The sequence below is a fragment of the Neomonachus schauinslandi genome, chromosome X (genome assembly GCF_002201575.2).
Source record: "Neomonachus schauinslandi chromosome X, ASM220157v2, whole genome shotgun sequence".
NCBI lineage: Eukaryota > Metazoa > Chordata > Mammalia > Carnivora > Phocidae > Neomonachus > Neomonachus schauinslandi.
Window position 1 is genome coordinate 40,025,667 of NC_058419.1, and position 21,583 is coordinate 40,047,249.

The 21,583-nt window shown below is 45.3% G+C and overlaps 1 protein-coding gene across 2 annotated transcripts; it reads right to left on the reverse strand.

The window, feature by feature from the left end:
* Positions 1-218: 218 nt before the first annotated feature.
* On the reverse strand, positions 219-20,663 carry PRPS1 (phosphoribosyl pyrophosphate synthetase 1). Of its 2 annotated transcripts, none has more exons than XM_021678229.1 (7): positions 20,374-20,663; positions 9,073-9,256; positions 7,826-7,924; positions 6,646-6,770; positions 3,543-3,716; positions 1,462-1,621; positions 219-533 (listed from the first exon to the last, which is right to left on the reverse strand). In XM_021678229.1, the coding sequence occupies exons 1-7, from the start codon at positions 20,493-20,495 to the stop codon at positions 441-443; spliced, it is 957 nt and encodes a 318-aa protein (XP_021533904.1). In that variant the 5' UTR covers positions 20,496-20,663; the 3' UTR covers positions 219-440. The 2 variants fall into 2 exon arrangements, with proteins under 2 accessions (XP_021533904.1, XP_044767441.1); XM_044911506.1 differs by having other exon boundaries at positions 7,826-7,926; positions 9,066-9,256; positions 20,374-20,619.
* Positions 20,664-21,583: the final 920 nt, after the last annotated feature.

Genomic DNA, 21,583 nt, shown 5'->3' on the forward strand with positions numbered 1-21,583 from the left:
GACTCGGTGGCCTGAGCTGGGCTGGGGTGGCCTAGGGTTCTTGCTGTCATTTCGCAGAGACTTTTGAGAGCCTGTCACAGGTTGGGGGTGGAGGGGGGGAACTGGGGTGGCTTTGTGGCCAGTAGTTCTGAACCAAGGAAACCCTGAAGTATTCACATGCAAAGTAGTCTGCGCTTCCCCCCCCCCCCCCCCCCCCCCCCGCACATTCACACCCCGACACAACACCCTCCAAAGCCTGAATTCTTGCTGTGCGCAGCTCAGCAGTTCATCTCAATCCGTCTTTCTCTACATTTAGGAGAAATGCTAATATACCCGATGAGGGGTGGAGAAGGCTTCGCCAGAGGCAAGCTGGGCCTTCTGCGCAAGTTGTCATCAAATACCAAGGGAAAACAAGGGGGCGGGGTTCACTTTCTTCGTAAAAAGCCTCAGCAGTTACTCTATTATAAAGGGACGTGGCTGAACAGGTAGGAAACGGACTCCCCGTTGTGAGTTCTCCTGATGGCTTCTGCCAGGATCATGGAGATGTCGATCACCTAGTGGAGCCAAGAGGAGCATCAGGTTAGTAGCACACAGACAGATGCCAACCCTGGTGAGCAGCCTGACGAGGCGCCTTCCCCTTAAGGCTGCTGCACTAGGCTGTGTCCCCTCGTGAGCCACCCCCAGCTACCTTCTGCATAGCATTTTTTAACATAACCACTTAGGAAAGGGCCAAAGTGCTCAAGGAGGAACACCCCTGACTCAGACTCACCAACACGGTGGTGCGCCGACACTTACAGATCCTCAGCAGTGAAAAAAAGGGAATGCTTCAGCTGAAAAACCAAATCCTTAAGAGGGACATCGGTGCTCCACTTCTCCATATGAATTCCAGAAAGCTAAGGGATTACTGTACACATTTTTAATGAGGCAAGGCCTTGTTCTTTTAGCGCCAACAGCCCCTGAATGTTGGTGTCTAATTACTTGGGGGAATTAAAGGAGGGGTCCCAGGACCTCCTGGTTTTGTAGGTCTCGGGTGGAGCAAAGGAACCTGCATTTTAACGAGAACCTTAGGTAACTAACTTGGGCTGTTTCCAGAGCATGCTCTGAGAGACACTGAAGTTCTGAGGGGTGTACCCCCCGTTTAAAGGTTTCCCACTGTGTCTGCTGGGGGCCAACAGTTCAGAGTGACACACACTCAAGTGTAAAGCATGGACTTGCAAATGTGAGTGTGTATCACAATCACTGAGAGCGTCTGCTGAAATGCTGTAGTCCTGATGCTCTGTCCTCCAGAGGTTCACCTCGCAATCAGAATTTTTACATGTGATTTTTTTTTTTTTAACTTTTGGGTCACAGATCCTAATGACAGACTCAGCCCTTTAAGAGCAAAGGAGGACATCTTCAGAATCCAGACCCCTAACTCGCCATAGGCAACCACTTCCTGAAAATACTTCGCAGAGTCTTCTTTTGCAAGAATCTCCTCCTCACCTGTATTTTGGAGCAATGCTTCATCTTATCCTCCTGAGGTATGGTATTGGTGACTACTACTGCTTCAAAGCATGCGTTGTTAATGCGGGAAATGGCCGGGCCAGAAAAGATTCCATGAGTCAAGATTGCATAAACTCTGGTGGCTCCAGCTGAGAGAAGTCTAGAGGAAAACGCAGAGTTGCTCTGGATTACTCTCACTTGTCACTAGGGGACCTGAGTTGGGGGGCAGGAATGTATCCATCAGCCTGGGTGCCTTAAAGACTTGCTCTCTCAGTTCTGGAAGCTGGGACCCCCAAGATCAAGGTGGTGACAAGGTAGCAGTCACCCTGAGGCCTCTTCTCTTGGCCATCTCCCTGTGCGCTCACATGACCTCTGCGCGCGCCTACGCATGGGGGAACCAGCTCTCGGTGTCTCTTCTTACAAGGGCACTATTCCCATCATGAGGGTCCCCCGCCAACGACCTCATCTAAACCTAGGTACTTCCCCCAAAGGCCCCGTCTCCAAATATCATCACTGGAAGGGTAGGACTTCCAACGTATGAACCTTAGGGGACCACGATTCAGTTCACAGCAAAGAGAGATAATTGGACCAAGAACTTACCTGAATAGGTTTGGATTAACGTAGTAAAACTGGCACAGACTGCTATGCTCAACAAAATCCATCGTCTTTTTTTTTTTTTTCCTGGGCACACAGCTGGACTACATTTCCCAGCCTCCCTTGCAAAGTTAGGAGTGGCCATGTGACTGAATTCTAGCCATCAGAATGTGGGCACATGCAATGTATACCACTGGCTGGGCTTAGAAGAATCTTCCATGGGTGATTCTCTATGCTCTTGTTTTCCCTTTCTGGCTGGCCAAACTGGAAATGTCTTCCAAGGTAATCTTGGAAGCCGTATGTTAAAGATGCAGCACCACAAAACCGAAAGAGGGATACCTGCACTGGAGTAAGCCAGGAACAAGAAACTATCATGGTAACGAACTGACATTTTGGGGAGCTGAGCTGTTACAGCAGTTAGGGTTAACTTAATCATAAAGGACGAAATGAGTTTTATCAGTGTATACTCCAGGATCCCAATCAGGAATTGCTCAGCCCACAAATACTTTCTTAGCCCCTATTATATGCCAGGCCCTGTGCATGGCAGATACCCCGAGGTTAAGAAAAAATTAGGAGAAACAAGGCTCTCCACAGTGGTGTGGACTATAGCAACGAGGAGCCACTTAAGGTTTTCAAGGAGAGGAGTGATGGGCTCTAGCCTTAGTTTTAGACAGATTAGCAAGTGGGGAGGCAATGAGAGATATGGACTGGGGAGGTAATAAGAGACTGGTGACTAGCAGCAGAGCGAACAGAGTGAAGGCACAATTTAGTGCAGCCAAGGGGGCACCTGGGTGGCTCAGTCGGTGAAGCGTCTGCCTTCGGCTCAGGTCATGATCCCAGGGTCCTGGGATCGAGCCCTGCATTGGGCTCTCTGCTTAGCAGGGAGCCTGCTTCTCCGTCTCCCTCTGCCTGCCGTTCCCCCTGCTTGTGCTCTCTCTCTCTCTCAAATAAATAAAATCTTAAAAAAAGACAAAGAAAATCATAAGGAAAATATGTTTATAGTACACCACACTGTATTTATAAAAAAAAAAAAATGCTTAAGTGGAATCACACAATTCAAATCCGTGTGAAGGACCAATTCCTGTCTTTTCAGGCCCATACATTTCTACTTTAATTTGTTTTTAAAAACTAACAAAAGTCGAGTATTCAGAGTGGTCAAAACATTTTGGAAATAAATACAGTGGTGACCGTCGCATGGCACTGCCAATGTACCTAATGCCACTGAATCGTATACCTACTAGTCAAAACGGCAAATTTTATGCTCTATATGGTTTAGCATAATAAAACTCAGGAGATCTGGGGGAAAAAAGAAAATATCCATCAATGTTTGCATACTGCAATTCAAAAGCCTTGGGTGATAAAAACTCCCAAAGCTAGTTACCAGCCCGCTCGACTTACTTGCACAAAGAATCCGTAGGCGTAAGGCACTGAGACAGCAGCTAGCTGTGTTCCCCTTCTAACCACCGGCCCCACCTCTCCACACTCACTTGTCGGCCGCGTGGCAGATTGTGCCACACGTGTCAGCCATATCGTCCACCAGGATGGCCACCCGGTCCTTCACGTCTCCCACCAGCACCATGCGGTCTACTTCGTTGGCCTTCTTCCGCTCTTTGTGAATCAGAGCGAAGTCCACGTTCAACCGGTCCGCAATGGAGGTCACTCTGCAAAACAGGGTGTTCGCAGTTAAAACCTAAGGACGAAAGACAGGGACTAAACCATGGGCTTGCTTTCCGGCGGGGGGGGGGGGGGGGGGGAGCACTCTTTGAAACCAAACTGTTCCCAGGGCTAGAAGAAAACAGCTCTCATTGATTGACTTCTCAGAGGCCAACAGCACAGAGTGGGTTTTACAGACTAATGCCTCCATATCCTGAGAGCAGTTTATGAGCGTATTAGTCAGACTTCGATTATAATTAATTCTGGTTTACAGCGAGCGGGGGATAGCCAGATGCCTCACCAGTCCCAGGAAGCAGTAGGATGCGAAGGCACGTTCATTTAAGAGATTGGCAGCAGAAGGGGGAGAGAGAGAAGACGTCATTAACTAAGGCCGCGAGTGCACAGATTGGCCCAATTTGACATGCGGATGTTGTGAGAAGTGAACCTGAACCTGGCGGGAGAGGAGTCAGAATGCCTGTGCTCTCACCACACTCCCCTCAGTGCTCCATCAACTGTCAATGTCAACTGTACCTGGACACCAAGCTTGGAAGTTCCTTTTAGGAGCGCTAGAAAGAAAGTTATACCAATTAACCAGGAAAACTGGACATCTGGCCGCACAGCCCGAAGTATCTCCAAGTCAAAAAGTCAGTCTCATTTTGCTATTACACAGTAATACAAACTGAACTAGAAGGTGGGACGGGAAGACCGATCTCTGATGACCAAGTCCCGTATAACTCACTCAACCAGAAATCGACTCAGTGTAAACGACAGCGTGCTGCTCAGTGTAAATGATGTGTAGGCCCCTGCTCCGCTGAGCCGTCCTCCCCGTGCATGAAGAAGCCTGTGCTTTGGGTCTTGTTTTTTTAAATGCAGCACTGATCCAACCAGAGCATTATGCCCGGTTTGCGCTGTGACTATGGTCACGTGACGGAGGTTGTGCCAGACAGGCGAGAACGTATGACCCTGTCATAGAGAACACAGAAGATCCAAACCACAACCTGGACGGCTCATGTACCCTGACCTAGATGAACCACACCCTGTGCTCTCCTCTCCATGACTACGGTGTGGGCAGAGGACGTCAAGAATAACCCATCTGCTTGGAACATTTACTTAATCCAAGACAAACGCACGATCCAATTAGCTCAAGCGTCCCCCACCGTCCAGACTCGACGGCCAACAAACTCAATGACCGACAAAGCAGAAGGGCTGGGAAGTCACTCCCTATACCTTTGAGGGGAGAACTCTGTGCAAGTCACCAGCACACAGGGATCTCCACTTACTCCGAAAACCCTGCCAAGACAGAAGTGATAACAGCCACTCACTCTGAAAATACTCTACCGCTGTTAAGAAAATTATCAACACACACACAAAATAGTAACGAAGCCATAAGTCACCTACTGAAGGCAGTTTTCCTGTACCCAAATTTGGAAAGAAAATCTTGCTTGATTATTTATTTCAAACACTATTTTCTAAGTCCCATGGCAAGATGGGAAAACACTGGCCAACAAGTTAAGACAAGTTTGGCAACTACCATTAGGGAGATGCTTTTTAGGCTTGGCTGCTTTTACAGATGATAACTAGCGATTACGTGGGACTCACAAAGCCATGCATCTGGCTGGATAACGGAACCCAAGTTCTCAGCTTAGCCGTTCTGTTGAAGTTACTGAAATAATGAGGTTGTTGAGAAACAGTCTTTGAAGATCTGAATGGCCTTTAGAAAGATCTGAATTAGCTTTTCCTAATCATCTGTGTTTTGTAGCCTCTTCATTCTATTTCCACAACAAGAAGAACATGTGTCATCCTTTTGAATGCATTACTAATGAGTGATCCACTAAGGAAATCAAGAGCTCTTAGTCTGCACCACGTGAGCTGTAAAGCACTGAAACTGGCAATCCTTGGCAATCAGTTTGTTTAAAGTGTTAAGGTCCTGGTTTTAAATAAAGTTACTCCACTTTATTTTCCTTCCTGCTTAATATCTTAATGCCAGAATGAAGACGGTCTAACCACTGGCATCACGAGGTGTGGAAAAGGCCTACTTGTCCGCTAATAGCATCTAGTTCGAAAGCGGGTGCCATTCATTAGAACTCCAAATTTCCCACCGTTCCGGATCACTTCACAGCGGTGTGGCTAGCTCTGCGGTGCCCCGTGACTCATGGGTTTCAGTCAAGCCTACAACACGGTAGCTACTTAAGGGCCCCCTCTGTGCTGTCCTGCCTTTCAGACAGTGACTCAGGCCAGTAAAAGAGGGTTAGTAAAACTATGTCCAGCCCGTGTCCCGGTTCCACCCATTCTGAAGTAGAGCTGACCCTTGGAAGACACGGGTGTGAACCGTGCAGGTCCACTTATGAGCCGATTTTTTCCTGATGCAGTATAGTACTGTGAATGTATTTTCTCAGCAACATTTTTTTCTCTAGCTTGCTTTCTTGTAATATAGTATTTAATACACATAAAATACAACATGGTTAATCGGCTGTTTATGTTATTGGGAATGCTTCCAGTTAACAGTTGGCTACCAGTAGTAAAGTTTTGGTGTGGTCAAAAGTTCTATGTGGATTTTTGACTGCATGGGGGGGGGGGGGGCCGATGCCCCAAACCCCCATGTTGTTCAAGGGTCAGCCGTACTTAAAAACTGTCACCTGCTAGAAAAATATCACTTTCTGGGGCGCCTGGAGGGGCTCAGTCAGTTAAGCGTCTGCCTTCGGCTCAGGTCATGATCCCAGGGTCCTGGGATCGAGCCCCAGGTCGGGCTCTCTGCTCAGCAAGGAGCCTGCTTCTCCCTCTCTCCCCTGCCTGTGCTCTCTCTTGCTATCTCTCCCTCTCTCTCTCTAAAATAAATAAATAAAATCTTGAAAAAAAAAAAGAAAACTATCACTTTCTGACACAGCTGTCTGAAAGATTTCCCCAGTACTTTGAGAATAATATGCATTCCGGCCATACCTCTTCGCTCCACCAGCATCAGGTGAGACAATCGTACAGTTCCTCCACTCAGAGATGTTCTCCCTTATCCACTTCAGCACAGCTGGCTCTGCATACAAATTGTCCACTGGGATATCAAAAAAGCCCTGTAGAAAGAAGCTGAGTCACGTTTGCTTTGTTTTTCTGCACTTCCATTTATAAATGACCAATACAAAGAGGCTAATAACTTGCCCGAAGAATACCTTCCTGTAACATTCTGACTGATCAGACGGCATGCCCGCTGGAGCAGACTAAAAATGGCTTCCTCCTTCCTCAAACCTGGGCGGCACAAGGGAGTCCAGCCGAGAGGGGCAAAGCCTGCCCTCGGCTAACCCACAACTGACCACAGGAACATGAGTGAGCCCTTGGCAAGAACGGCCAAGTTCAGCTGATACCAGAACAGCCCAGTCAGTGTGCAGACCCGTGAGGTCATACTGCCTTATGGCACCAAATGTTGGGCTGGTTCGTTAGGGAGCAAGAGCTAACTGCTAAACCAGTTAGACATGCTTTGATACGTAAACCTAGTGGAATGTATTTATAATAAATGGTCACAGAGAGTAACTCTAATACTAGCTGCTATAGATTAGATCTGTTCCTCTTCTATAAAATGGGTAGAATCACCTACCCCAGGTACCTCATTGGATTGCCACAAGCCTCCAACGAGGATGTGAAAGCCCCTTTAAATAGTACAGAATATAAGGCAGTATTCTGCTCCGCTTTCTCTGGGTTTATGCTACAAAGTAGGTTCCGACAGCTGCGGCTCTCAACGATGACACTAACAGTTCCTATTAATGGAGCACCTGTCCTGGGCCACGCGTTCTACCATAAATTTTGCACTCACAACAACAATGCAGTGTGTGTTCAGAGCAGTTAAATAACCTGCCCAAAGTTACAAAGCTGCTGAGCGTCAGAGCCAGTATTCAGACTAGGTCTGAACCCAAAGCCCCTGCTCTTCTCAGAATTCCAGACTGCCTCCCTTATCCAACCACCCCAAAGACTCAGATCAGGAACTATGCTTAAAGTGAGGGTGCTTACAGTGCTGTCAACGTCTAGTTTATCTGAGCTGTAGTTGCACAGGTTTTTGCTTCTCTCCAGTCTCCAGCATTATCAGCTCTCTCCTCTCCCACCCCTTTCTAATGCCCAATATTTAGCTTCCAGATACCTGAATCTGAGAAGCATGCAGGTCCATGGTGATAATATGATCCGCGCCTGCTACAGAGAGCATATTTGCCACCAGCTTGGCTGAGATTGGAGCCCGGCTCTAAATAGAGGGGGAGGAAAGAAGAACAAAAAAACCAAAATGCCATTTTGAGAAACAATTCATTTGCTCGAGAAGCATTCCTTTATTGTGCACTTACTATGTTTAAGGCACCGTGCTGCCAGGAAATTCATAGAAAGTGCCATGGCCGTTGACTCCGTGAGTAGATCACAATCTAGCATGAATAGTAAGTGGAAAATCACTTTTCCAAATCAGGATACGGCTTTCAGAAGAGAAAAATACCTTCCTACCTTTTGTTTTCTTAACTTAATGACATAGTTTCAGCCTGAGTGTTGCAATGCTCAGTGATTTAAACTAGGCAGACTTAAAAAAAACCTTTTTCACAAAAATTATTAAAATCTCTTTTAACACATACTCAAACCTGTATGACATCTAACATGTCGAAATTTAAAGATCACAGAATGGAAATTATAGTTTATTTTGTAAATTATGCCACTTACCTACTCATCTGGAGGTCGACCTCCCGGCAACTTCAACCTCTTTAAATAACAAGCAAATACACCTGGCTGTACTATAAAGTAGCAAAGGCCTTTATATTCTGGAGGAGCACTGTACTCTCAGAATAAAAGTATCTGGCCTTCTCCCAGACACTGTATGCAAAATTTGAGCATCGATTATTACAATAGTCCTGCAAAGTTTTATGTATATTACCTTGGCCTCTAAAATCCCAGATAAATGAGGTGAGATGTGTGTTTATAATGAGACTAAGCCTTCATGTAACCGACTTCAAGTTTTATGAAGAGATCACAGTTGGAACCCCAAGAGGGTCCCAGAGGATCTACCAGAGTTTAAAAAATATTCTACTCCATGGTAGCTGGTGCTTAGTCCTACTGACACAATTAAAAAGTCACAGTGAGCTAACTGAAAGTCACATATGTATGATTAGAACAAATACAGACTACAAATGAGTTGATTTATATAAACCAACCCCGTGTCAGTTGTTTTTGAACACTGGCTGATACCTACGAGAACGTGATAAAAAAAATAAAAAGTAATATACCCTCTAAATATGGGTCTGAGGATTAAGGAATTTTTGTGACTTTGGGCAAGTGCTGCTTCTGATTAAAAAAAAAAAAGTTTTTTTGTTTTTTGTTTTTGTTTTTGTTTTTTAAAGGAGATTCTGCTCCCACCTTATCCTTCTTATCCTGTCGGGCATAAGGGAAGCATGGGATGACTGCAGTAACCCGGCTGGCTGAGGCAATCTTGCAGGCATTAATCATGATCAAAAGCTCCATTAGATTGTCATTGATTTCGCCACAACCACTCTGAACAATGTAGACATCCTCTCCACGTACGCTTTCTCCAATCTCCACACTACAACGAGAAAGGAAGGAAAGCAGAAAAAAAACCAAGAGATTTTATTTAAAAAAAAAAATTTTTTTTAAGATTTTATTTATTTATTTGAGAGTGAGTGAGAGAGCACTGGGGGGGGGGGGGGGGGCAGAGGGAGAAGCTGACTCCCTGCTCAGCAGGAAGCTGGGACTCCATTCCAGACTCCAGACCCCGGGATCATGACCTGAGGCGAAGGCAGACACTTAACCAACTGAGCCACCCAGGCCCCACAAGAAAACAAGTGATTTAAAGCACTACACTACATTTCTATGGACAGTAAGGTCTAAAAAGTACAGCTTCCCTATGTTCACGGGTTATAGACTAGTGGGGGTCATGCGAACGCTGGTCCCCTCCCTTTGGGAGATCCCCTGTACCAGAAGCAGTTTACTGCCTCAGTTTACTCCAGTGTGCCATAGAAATATTAGCTACTTTTACAAGTGACGTGGCATGAAGATTGGCTAAAACACTTACAAGTAACTGGAACATAATTTCAGCGGGCTGCCTGTATCTCATTAGATATAGGAATAGGACATGTGAATGCAAATTTGATACAAAATCTGTGACTGTCACAATTCACATAGAACAAAAGCAGAAGGATCACGTACGGAATGAATCACTACTGTTCTATAGTGAAGGCTTCTACGGAAGCCAGCACATCTACCATATTGGCACTTCACTCAACAAACAGTCCATGTTCATATGCCAGTCACTGTGCTAAGTGTCAGAGATGCATGGAGAATAAAACAGATGTGGTCCTTGCCTCCCTTTTATGCTAACTGTATTCTGTCCAATTAGTAAGTCTTGTTTAAAAAATATTCCACAGGAAATTAATTATGGAGTAGGGCTATACTTTACCATAAAATGAAAGTTTTAGTATCCACGCTTGGATCCTTACCAAGAATAACTTAGGATTAAAAAAATCATAACCTCCATGACACCTCAAAGCAACACCACTTCCCGAATGAATCCTGCGGGGGAGGCGGGGGTTATCTGTGGATGTGTGTGTACAGTATGTAGTGTGTATCGATCCGGAGTAGGTCAGAATAGTTGATAACTCCTACTGATCAAGAGGAAAACTGCAACAGGAGGTAATTCCATTGCCAGAAGCAGCTGATATAGGAGAGAATAATTTAATATTTATCCCTTTCCAATCCAAGTAACAGTTAATTTTAAAAAGAATGGGGTTAGTTTATATTGTAAAGCAAGAAAAATAAGAGCAAACGGTAAAAATCAAGCCAGAAACCAATGAGAACAGGGAGGCTGAGATTCCTGGTAGCCAGAACGACAAGGAAAACACATTAGTTAGGGATATCTGGAGATAAGCCTTCAGGCACCGAATTCAAGAAGTATTTTATACTAGGGATCCTTATATTAAAAGTGCATTGTTTTCTCAATAATCAATATCAATAAGGGATGCCTTATTGGTTAAGTGTCTGCCTTTGGCTCAGGTCATGATCCCGGGGATCCTGGATCCCGGGGGGCTCTCTGCTCAGCGGGGAGTCTGGTCTCCTTCTCCCTCTGCCCCTCCCTCCTGCTCATGCTCTCGCTATCTCAAATAAATAAATAAATAAATAACCTTAAAAAAAGGCAAAAAAAAATCAGTACCAATAATCTCAGTTCCTACACTGATAAAGTAGAAAATGGGCAAAATAAACCCAAAGTAAGCAGAAGAAAATAACCGTAAGAGCAGAAGTCAGTGAAACCGAAAACAGGAAAACAATAGCGATAAACCAATGAAACACAAAGCTGGCTCTTGGGGTGAGGGGAGTGAAAAAACTGGTAAGCCTCGGGGCACCTGGCTGGCTCAGCGGCTCTTGATCATGGCGTTGTGGGTTTGAGCCCCATGTTGGGTGTAGAAATTACTTAAGTAAATAAACTGGAAAAAATTTTGAAAAAAACTGATAAGCCTCTAGGAAGACTGACCCGAAAACAGCTTCACTGGAGAGCTCTACCAAACACTTGAGGAATGAACACCAATTGTGCACCATCTTTTCCAGAACAGAGACGAGGCGGGGATATGTTCCAATGCATTTTACATTTTACAAGGCCAGCATCAGCGAGACACCCAAACCAGACAAAGGCAAGCTAAGGAAACTACACAGAGCGAGAAGTGTGGGTGTGGTTACAACAGGAAGGAGCCTTGTGGTGACAGGATGGTTTAGTATCTTGACTGCACGACGGGCCATATCGTGCCTCTTGCATTACACTAGTTTTGCAAGAAAACTATAGTTTGGGAGAACTCTGGTTGGGAGCATTGGGAAAACTGGGAAATGGGTACACAGGATTTCTCGGTATCATTTCCTACAATTACATGTGAATCTACAACACCCTTGAAATTTGGTTTTAATGACAGAGGGCATTATTATACTTTGTGTGGACCTGGGTAAACCATTACTGCAGCCCTCCATGAAAGCAGAGGTCATAAAAGTGTAACTAGAGGGCGCCTGGGTGGCTCAGTTGGTTAAGCGACTGCCTTCGGCTCAGGTCATGATCCTGGAGTCCCTGGATCGAGTCCCGCATCAGGCTCCCTGCTCGGCAGGGAGTCTGCTTCTCCCTCTGACCCTCCCCCCTCTCATGTGCTCTCTCTCATTCTCTCTCTCTCAAATAAATAAATAAAATCTTAAAAACAACAACAACAACAACAAAAAATAAAAGTGTAACTAGAAACAAAGACATTTCTGTATGAAGTCAAAGAGCGTCATCCAGTTGGATTACATTCTGAGAAACTATGTAATATGGTGAGGGAATCTGGAAAACTCTGACTTTTTTGATTTGAGAAATAGCTCATCTCCAAGTATTTTCTCCCTAGGTTACTATGCATCAGTCACCCGGTCTGTCTTCCTCTACGTTCCCTGAATCTGTCCTTCATCATGTCATTGCCCTGCCCTTGGTCCCACTACCTGGAATGTTCCTTCTGTGACTAGCTCATTTATTTCTCAGGTCTTCAATCAAAATATCTCCTCTGATTATCTTAATTTAAAAAAGTGACTTCCCTGAGAACCAAAAGATTAAATTGACTTAAAAAAAATCAACCTGGGCGCCTGGGTGGCTCAGTTGGTTAAGCATCTGCCTTCGGCTCAGGTCATGATTCAGGAGTCCTGGGATCGAGCCCTGTGTCAACCGTCGACTAGCTCCCTGCTCAGTGGGGAATTTGCTTCTCCCTCTCCCTCCTCCCCGCTGCTCACTGCTCATGCTCTTGCTTGCTCTCAAATGAATAAATAAAAAATCTTAAAAAAAATCAACCAATTGCACCATATGGGCTTCATCTGCATACCGATTCAGGCAAACCCCCCCCCCCCATATTTATGAGACAGGGAAATTTGGAACACTAGCTGGGTTTGATATTGAGACTGCTGTTAAATTATTTAGGCAAGAAAATGGTATCATGGTTACTGAAATACATATGGGTGATATGATATAATATCTAGGTTTATTTCAAAATAATTGTGGGGGGTTGTGTGGAAGGGGGAATTAACAGATGAAACAAGATTAAGCCAATAATTAATAACTGCTAATCTGGGTGGGTGATGGGTACACTGGGGGAGACCATTATACTATTCTCTCTACTTCCGTTTGTTTGAAATGTTCCACAATAAAGTGACCCTCCCCAATTACTACCTCCACAACACTTACCAAAACTTGTTATTGCTTTATATTTTTACCCACTTGTTTATGGTCATCTCTTCCCTTAGAATGCAAGCTCCATGAAGGCGGGGACCAGATCTGTCGCGCTCTTCTGTATCCCCAGCCAGCCAGGGCCAGTGTGACACAAACAGTGAATGAATAAATACTCCCTCAGGATTAGGCTGCCTCTTGGGATCCACTCACTTGGGGATCCACTCACTTGAGTCGGAATGCAAACCTTCTGCAGGTGTGTTATTGAGAAGATTTAGAAGACTGGCTTCTATCATCCCTCACAAAGTAACTCACTTCGCACTAGAGGCAAGTGGGTCCAACATGTTTCTTTAAAAGATTTTGATAAATCTGCTCAGATCCTTTTCACAGATACTCAGCTGGCAGAGATTTCATTTTGGGTAGAACTACAACCTGTTGGGCCCACCACAATGGGGATAGCTACGAAGAATTTTATGGCAGGATCCTGAAATCTTGATACAGAGACAACCTAATGAACAATACAGCAATTTTGTGGACCCTGGTTTAGCTTAACTGACATCTGTTTTTTTAAGATCTTATTAGAGAGAGAGAGAGAGAGAGAGAGAGAATGAGTGGGGGGAGGTGTAGAGGGAGAAGCAGACTCCCCACTGAGCAGGGAGCCCGATGTGGAGCTCGATCCCTGGACCCTGAGATCATGACCTGAGCCAAAGGCAGACCCTTCACCGACTGACCAACCTAGGTGCCCTGTGAACTGACATCTATTAATCACCGGGATCAGCCTTAAAAAGCAATGGACTCTGTCCGCAATGTTAACTATGCCAATGCCGAATCTGCTTTCTGAAGATATTCTTCAAATTTCAAATGGACAAGCAGGAGGGAGCCAGGGAGGGCTTTCTGGGAGAGCAACTTCCATGTTTTCCAAAGTGTAGGTCCTAGAATGGCACCGTCCAATCTGGGAGTCACTGGACTTGTGTGGTTATCAAGCACTTGAAATGTGATTAGTGTGTCTGAGTAACTGAATTGAAATGTGCTAGAAGCATAAAATACACACTCTTTTGTGAGGATGGTATAAATAAAAGGAAAAACATCTCAATTTTACTGTCACTTATGTGTTAAAACTATCCTATTTTTGGATATGCTGGGATAAATAAAATATATTATTAAAAAACTAAAAACCACAAGCAGACAAGGCTGAGTAACACCTCCTGGAGGAGACTATGTTCCGCAATGTACTCACTGGGGCAGGCCCAAGTAAGAGGCAGTGGTGTTTAAAGGGACTTCTCAGATCTCCTTTACTCACAATGCCCACCCTTTGACAAGTTCCAGGCTACAAGAGCCCTTTCTATGTTTTATGGTGCACAACTCTGGGGTCTTGACCAGGTACTTCAAATATCTGAGCAACTTCAAAACTGGGGTAAGAGCCCCATACCTCATCATTTCCTCGACTAAGATCTCCATTTCCCAGGGGTAGAACCAAAGTCAGGCACACCGATTTCCAATGAAGTCAACGGTATCCTCTACATCTGATATGGGAGGCCTGTGGCTCTTATTTCAGTCAAGAGCACAGAATATCATCTGCAGTCCAGACGTTCACTCAACCAGAACCAGGTTGTTTGATTAGGAGCTAGGGAACAGCAGTTTAGCAACTGATCCAAGATAGCATTAACAGAAGGGCTAATTCTCTATTTCAAAGCTTTCTTATTTTCAAGTAAGACCAGAAAGCAACATCCTTAGACCATGATGGCTTATCTCTCTTTACAAATGCCTGGACTACCAGAGTCTCTATAAAAAATACTCACAAGGGGCGCCTGGGTGGCTCAGCTGGTTAAGCCGCCGACTCTTCAGCTCTGGTCTCGGATCTTGGGGCCCTGGGATCGAGCCCTGTGTTGGGCTCCATGCTCAGCAGGGAGTCTGCTTGAGATTCTCTCTTCCTCTGCCACCCCTCTCTCCCCGCTGGCTCTCTTGCACTCACTCACTCTCTCTGGAATAAATAAATCTTTTTTTTTTTTTTTTTTTTTTTTATTTTTTTGTTTTTGCGAGAGAGAGAATGAGAGACAGAGAACATGAGAGGGAGGAGGGTCAGAGGGAGAAGCAGACTCCCTGCTGAGCAGGGAGCCTGATGTGGGACTTGATCCCGGGACTCCAGGATCATGACCTGAGCCGAAGGCAGTCGCTTAACCAACTGAGCCACCCAGGCGCCCTGGAATAAATAAATCTTAAAAAAAAAAAAAATTACCCACAAAATTGCTTACATTGTTCCTTATGTTACTCAATATCATTATTTAAGGATCCCACCCATAAAATTCTTAGAATTTTGTGCCTGGAGGTGTCTAAAGAGTTTTACGAAAAAAACCCCACAAAACTACATAATCCACTGCATATGCCTTTATCCCTTTGGCTGCCAGGAAGCCAAGGGATACAGTTAAATTAACAACTGACCTTCAGTAATCACTTTATGCCAAATTCTTGGCACGATTACAATAGTCCTTTGTTTTAGAAGGTTTCTGATGCATTTAATGAACCTTTTGTACGTGTGACTATCATGAAACACACTTAAAATCCTTTCTTGAAAGCAGATATTAATTATAAAATTAAATTATCACTGCCAACTAAACATCAGGGATCATTTGCTAAATACAATACTTTAGTAGAGGTGATTCTTTTAGAAATTATAGTCTAATATCATAGAAGGTCTGAAAAATAATTTTTACAAAAGCACCAGCTCACCACCCTACACGATCACTAGTAACATCTTCCTGTTATTGTTATCACCTGATGACAGTCACGCAGCAGTTCAACCACTCCCCAAAGCCAAACTGAGGATTAAAATTTTCCCTCAAGCACGGAAAGGTATTATGACCAGGCGTGTATCTAATAACTTGAAAATTTTCTTTATTAAACTATATCCCAAATAAAGTGGTGCAGGGGCCCCTTGGTGGCTCAGACAGGTTGAACACCCAACTCTTGGTTTCGGCTCAGGTCATGGTCTCATGGGTTGTGAGATTGAGCCCTCCATCAGGGCTCCACACTCCGCGGGGAGTCTGCTTGAAGAATTTTCTCCCTCTGCCCCTCTGCCCACTTGCGCACTCTTGTGCAGCCGCTCTCAAATAAATAATCAAAATAAAGGGGTGCGAGTAAACTAGGACATTGCCTTATTTTACTGTACATAACTGATCTCACTGATTAAGATCAATCCTTCCCTCCAGTAGTAGTATAGTATACAGACTTTCATAAAGCCTAAAAAGCCTGCAAACTACACTCAGATTATACAGCTTGGTCAAGAAACAGTTCAAGAAATCTTAATATTTTTCTTATGGTTTCCTCTAAGTCAGAGATGATAAATTAGGCAGTGACTGACGGTAGAAGAGCTGTGCCTAAAACCTGTTTGCTCTTAATGTAATCTATCAGGTGGAAAAACCTGGTTTAGCAATTTAAAGGGTAACACTCCATGTTCTCTCCTTCTAGCTAATGGCGTGTTCCTCAACTGGCTTTGGGCCAATCATTCTCCCAATCTTCTAGTGAGGGCAGACTGGCCATGTCCATCCAATGAGAAAACTAGCTTCTCCATTCCTTTCCTTTAGCATCAGGCATAAGGGCATCCATAAGGCTACACAAAAGGAAATAAAGCGAAATCTAATAGGCAGGTAGTATTCTTAAGAAAATCTCAAGAATTTAGACGGAGACATTGGCATGTGCAAAATGCAAGGGATTAACTAACCGGGGGATATGGTTCTTAGGAAAATCCTAGGCAACCAAAGTTAGTCTTCCCCCTCTCATCCTATCCAGAGTAACGAAATAAACCAAAGGTACTTACCGCTATTGAAGAGAATAAGAAAAAAAAAAAAACAACTTTTGAATATACTAAAAATTTAAAAGCCAGATGAAATACTGCATCAGCAAAAATTTAAACAGTAATACCTAGAGCTGGGCAAATTACTTAACTTCTGAATCTTAGTTCCTTCATCCATAAAATGGGGATAGTAACTTCTCAGTAGTGTTGAGGGGATTAAAAATGGATAAAGTACTTAACATAGGAACTAGCACATCTTAAGTACTCACTATACATTAATCACTATTAAGTACCGTTATTGCTGATGAGAACAGAAATTGGGTCAACTCTTTTAGAAACTAATCTGCCAACCAAATGCCTGAACAATGGTGCATACCCCTTAACCTAGTAATTCCCCTTCTAGGGATTTGTCCTAAGGAAATCATCAAAAATGGTCAAAGATTTATGTTCAAAGTTTTCATATAAAAGCATTAGTCAAAAATGGGAAATATCTAATAGCAGGGACTTGGTTATCTAAAATCATAGTAAAACGGTAAGACAAGACTCTACAGCTATTTAAAACCATGTAGACTAAAATATTAAGGGGAGAAATTATTCAAAAAATATTGCTAAGTGATGAAAGCTATAAATACCTCACATTTTTAAAAAGATTTTATTTATTTATTTATTTGAGAGAGAGAGAGAGAGAGAGAGTAAGGGAGAGGGACAGAATCTGAAGCAGACTCCTCACTGAGCACAGAGCCCGATGCAGGGCTCGATCACACAACTGTGAGATCATGGCCTGAGAAAAAACCAAGAGTAGGATGCTTAACTGACTGAGCCACTCAGGCACCCCAAACATCTTACATTTTTTTTTTTTTTAAAGATTTTATTTATTTATTTGACAGAGAGAAACACAGCGAGAGAGGGAACACAAGCAGGGGGAGTGGGAGAGGGAGAAGCAGGCTCCCCACTGAGCAGAGAGCCCGATGTGGGGCTCGATCCCAGAACCCTGGGATCATGACCTGAGCCGAAGGCAGACGCTTAACGACTGAGCCACCCAGGCGCCCCCAAACATCTTACATTTTTGAAAAAGTACTTAAACACAAACAAATATCTGGAAGGTCATAAATTAAAACGTGAACAGTCAACCGTGGATGGTGAGACTATTTGGGGTGTCTTTTTTCCCCTTGTCCTCTTCTGTATTTTCCACATTTTCTGCAATATCATCACCACCACTTCTTACCAACATTCACTGTGCATTTATTGTGTGGGACAGTGTTTTCCTTTACTCCTATCTCATTTCATCTTCACAATAATTCCATGGGTAGATATTACTTTACAGATGAGATTACTGGGGCAAAGAAAAGCAAAGACTTCACATGCAGGTTCTCTGATTCCAGAGCATGAACTTCTAATCTCTCTTCTCTCTGTGTGTGTGATACACCCACCTACATGTATATATGTATGTATGTTTCCTAAATAACTGGACAGCAATGGATGATCTTGACTTGAGAAGAAAAGCCACTCTTCTCCAGAGGGCACCAACCCCTGAGATTCTGGCAAATTGTACAGACAGCAAAACTGTCTCATTTGAGGCTGGGCTCTGTAGTTCTCCCTCTGATGACCCAGAGTACCCACTGAGCTGCTCAGTCCATGTCCTTAAGAGCCCAGGAGTCACACAGGGCAGCAGTTAACATTTCTACAGTGCAGAAGAGCCAAAGGTGGGGGGGGGGCAGCGCAGAGAGGGGGAAGCTCCACAGGTAACATATTCCATTATGTTCAATGAAGATTTCAGACCATCTCAGGAACCAAAAAGCTAATGATTAAGCCTGAAACAGGGAAACCAAACCAGTCAGCAATTTTCCATGTTGGGCTTAATCTTAACCAGGGTTTCCAAGCATGCTATTGTCCAGCTGTTTAAAAATGAAACCAGCCTGATCTCTGAAGTAGATTGGGATTGCTGATGAATTCAGATCAGTCAGAACACTAAATTGTTCTCACCCTCCCTGTCTCCCAATATAGCTTCAGGTTCTATGGTATTGCTTTAGGCAGAGGGTGAAGGGTTAACACAAAGAAAAATAAGGTCTTTGTATTTTTCCTAGAAGCCTAGGAAAATGATTTAATAACCGCAGTTCTCTAAGGGGGTCGGAAAAACCCCTCTAAAAGAAAATCATTCTTGGCCCCTGCCTATACTGCCACTGGCCAAGTCTGATCCTGGACTGTCTTATTATGGTGTCACTATGGTGTGGTCACAGCCAAAGACAGCAGCTTGGCCAGCCTCTTCTGACTAAGCCATTGCCTGGTTTGCACTATCATCTGCATCACAACCAGCGGCCCCATAAGCAAGTATCCAGAAGGAAGCTGTCCACTACACATGAATGCTTTTATCAGCAGGTCTAGGAAGGATAGGGGATTTACACTTCGGTAGTAAGTTTAAGGAAAGAAAAAAAGGAAAGGCTTCTAGGAAAAAATGTTGAAAGTAACCTTATCTAATTTAACTGATCCACTAGGTTTGGTGTAAACTTTCCCCTTAACAGATGACTGCACCTGTGAGATTGTGGGCACCGCCCTGATTTGATTGACAGGGCAAAGAAACACCAGGTATGAATATCAGAACCGTTAGATTCTACATTCAGGTGGAAGGATCAGGTAAGTAAGTTTATCTCTAAGATGGCCCCCAAAGTGCAGGAGGAAGTTGGAAGTGGGGGGAGGGAGCAAGTTTAATTAGCAAGGCAATGAAAAAAATTCGAGCTGCGATGCACTATGCAATTCCGGTCTTCCACTCATCTTTCCTCCATTATCTTAATACTCGGGGATAATAAAACTGTTTCCTAAATTCCCCACGCGGGCTAAGAAAAGTGGACAAGTTCAGGATAGACTCTGCTAACTGAAAAACAGGTTTCTGTATCATCTGGACCAGTAGCTGCACTGGGGAAGGTCAAGGATGCCAGAACGAAGGTTCCCTAAAATTGTCTGGATGGCTCAAGCTGAGATGCTGGCAATCAGGATGCAGAGTTGATGCATCACTTTATCTGAGCAGCTAGATTTAACTTCAGTACGGCTCCACTTCTAAAGACGTGATGCTGAAGATATGAAAAGCCAACGCCTGCCAATCCAACGGAAGTCCTTAGTAATAATTTTGGCGCCCTCAGTACATAATGTCAGTTTCCCTCATTACAAAAACCCGACCGACACCATTTCGAATTGAAAAGCTGCTTCTTAAGACTCTAAGAGAAACACCAGGAGGGCTCAGTACGCCGCAGTAAGGTTCTCCCAAGCAAGCTGGTCCAAGAGTTAAAGTGAACCCAGTCCTGTCTGGATGGCTCCACAGCGAAGCGACAAAGCCACGTGTCCCCTTGGCTGAGGCTAAGCGTCTTTCCCTTTCCGTCGCTCTAGGCAGCCGCTATCCCCGTCTTGGGTCCTCCAGCCCTTGCCTTCAAACCCAGCAGCTTCGCCTCCTGCTCCATCTTGACTCCACCCCACCGCACGGTGAGAATGAACGTGACCCTCCCGCGAGAGGTAACATAACGGAAACAACCCGCGGGGCACGCTCGCCACAGAGCTGCCCCTTCCCCTTCCCCCGCCCCCCCCCCGCAACCCGGGTCGCACACAACTCACGCGGCGGCCCCATCCCCCTACCCTCTGTCGCCCCAGCGTCGCCCCCCGCCGCCCCGGCAGGTGAGGCCGGTCGGGGTCCCGACTTCGCCCTTACCAGGTCTCTTGATTGCTGAATTTCTTAGTCACCACCTTGCCTAGCTCCAGGCCCAGGCGGTCAGCAATTTTCTGGGATAAGTCCTGGTGGGAGCTGCCGCTGAAGATTTTAATATTCGGCATCTTGGCTCACTACCCTAGGCACTCTCCGCTCAGCGATCACTGCGGCTGCCGAGACGGGACCCGAAGTCGGCCAAGAGACTCGGTGCTGACCGCTTCGCGTTGCTACTCCGCCATCTTGCATTCCCGCCCGGCGTGCGGCTCTAAATTGCCCCGCGCCGGGGAGGCGGGGCCAGCAGGCAGGGCCACACCCCGCCGCCGCGATTAGCTGAGCGGGAGCGAGGGGCGGGTTTCTCGCCGCAGCTCGGCCTGCCCCCGCTTGTCTCAGGTATTGGCTGGAGGCCATGAAAAGGGCGAGGCTAAGGCGCGGCGCCGCCCCCTGAAGCTAGGCGGTCGGGGCGAGCCGGCTCCCGAGCGCCCAGGCGAAGCGCGCTCTACTGCGGGGTGGTGGAGGGATGTTGGTGGCGCGTCGTGCCAGCTCTTTCCCGCAAGCGGGAGACCAGACACGCTTTTTCCCCAACCCTTGAGCACCCCAAGTAAGTCTGGCTCTGGTTTGCCGTTCCTTTTAAGAAAATCTGTTTAGCGCGATGGCAGCCAGTTTGTCAGAATGAAGGGGAGATTTCTGAACGGGAGTTTGCATGTTTCTGAACGTGATTTTTATCTCTTCATAGGGCAGGGCTGATTTAAAGCACGTTGACATCACCGAGAGACACCCGTGGCACGGGTGCGTCCAGAGGGCGTGTTTGCCCTTTGCGACTGTGCAGCGTTGCCTTTGCCTGGAAGACGAGTCGCGAGGGGAAAGGGACTGAGCGCCCGCCACCTCCATCATCCAGAGCCACGGCAAGAGAAAGTTGTGTTTTGTTTTGGACGATGGGACCAAGTGTGTTCAAACAAGTGAAGGAGTGTGGATTTTCCAAAATACCCTGGCAATAAAGGTCTAATTTATCTACCCCTTGGAAAGGAGAGAAAATATAGTATATGTATGGGACTCCAGATTAAGAGCCCCGAAGGAATCAGGAAACCTAGTTTTTGGTCTTTCTGCCTCATGTGAGCCTCGGCGTCATGTCAACATGTTGCTCATGAGGCCTTTTACACCATGTTTTATTATTTTTATAATGATACATGGGCTAATGGGACCAAAGAGAGCCTTC

Coding starts and splice junctions, on each gene's coding strand:
- PRPS1 (XM_044911506.1), bottom strand. CDS start 20,495: ATGCCGAATATTAAAATCTTCAGCGGCAGCTCCCACCAGGACTTATCC. Junction 1,622..3,542: donor ATCTGCCACGCGGCCGACAA/GTGAGTGTGGAG, acceptor GTTTTCCTCTAG/ACTTCTCTCAGCTGGAGCCA. Junction 534..1,461: donor AGCATTGCTCCAAAATACAG/GTGAGGAGGAGA, acceptor TGGCTCCACTAG/GTGATCGACATCTCCATGAT.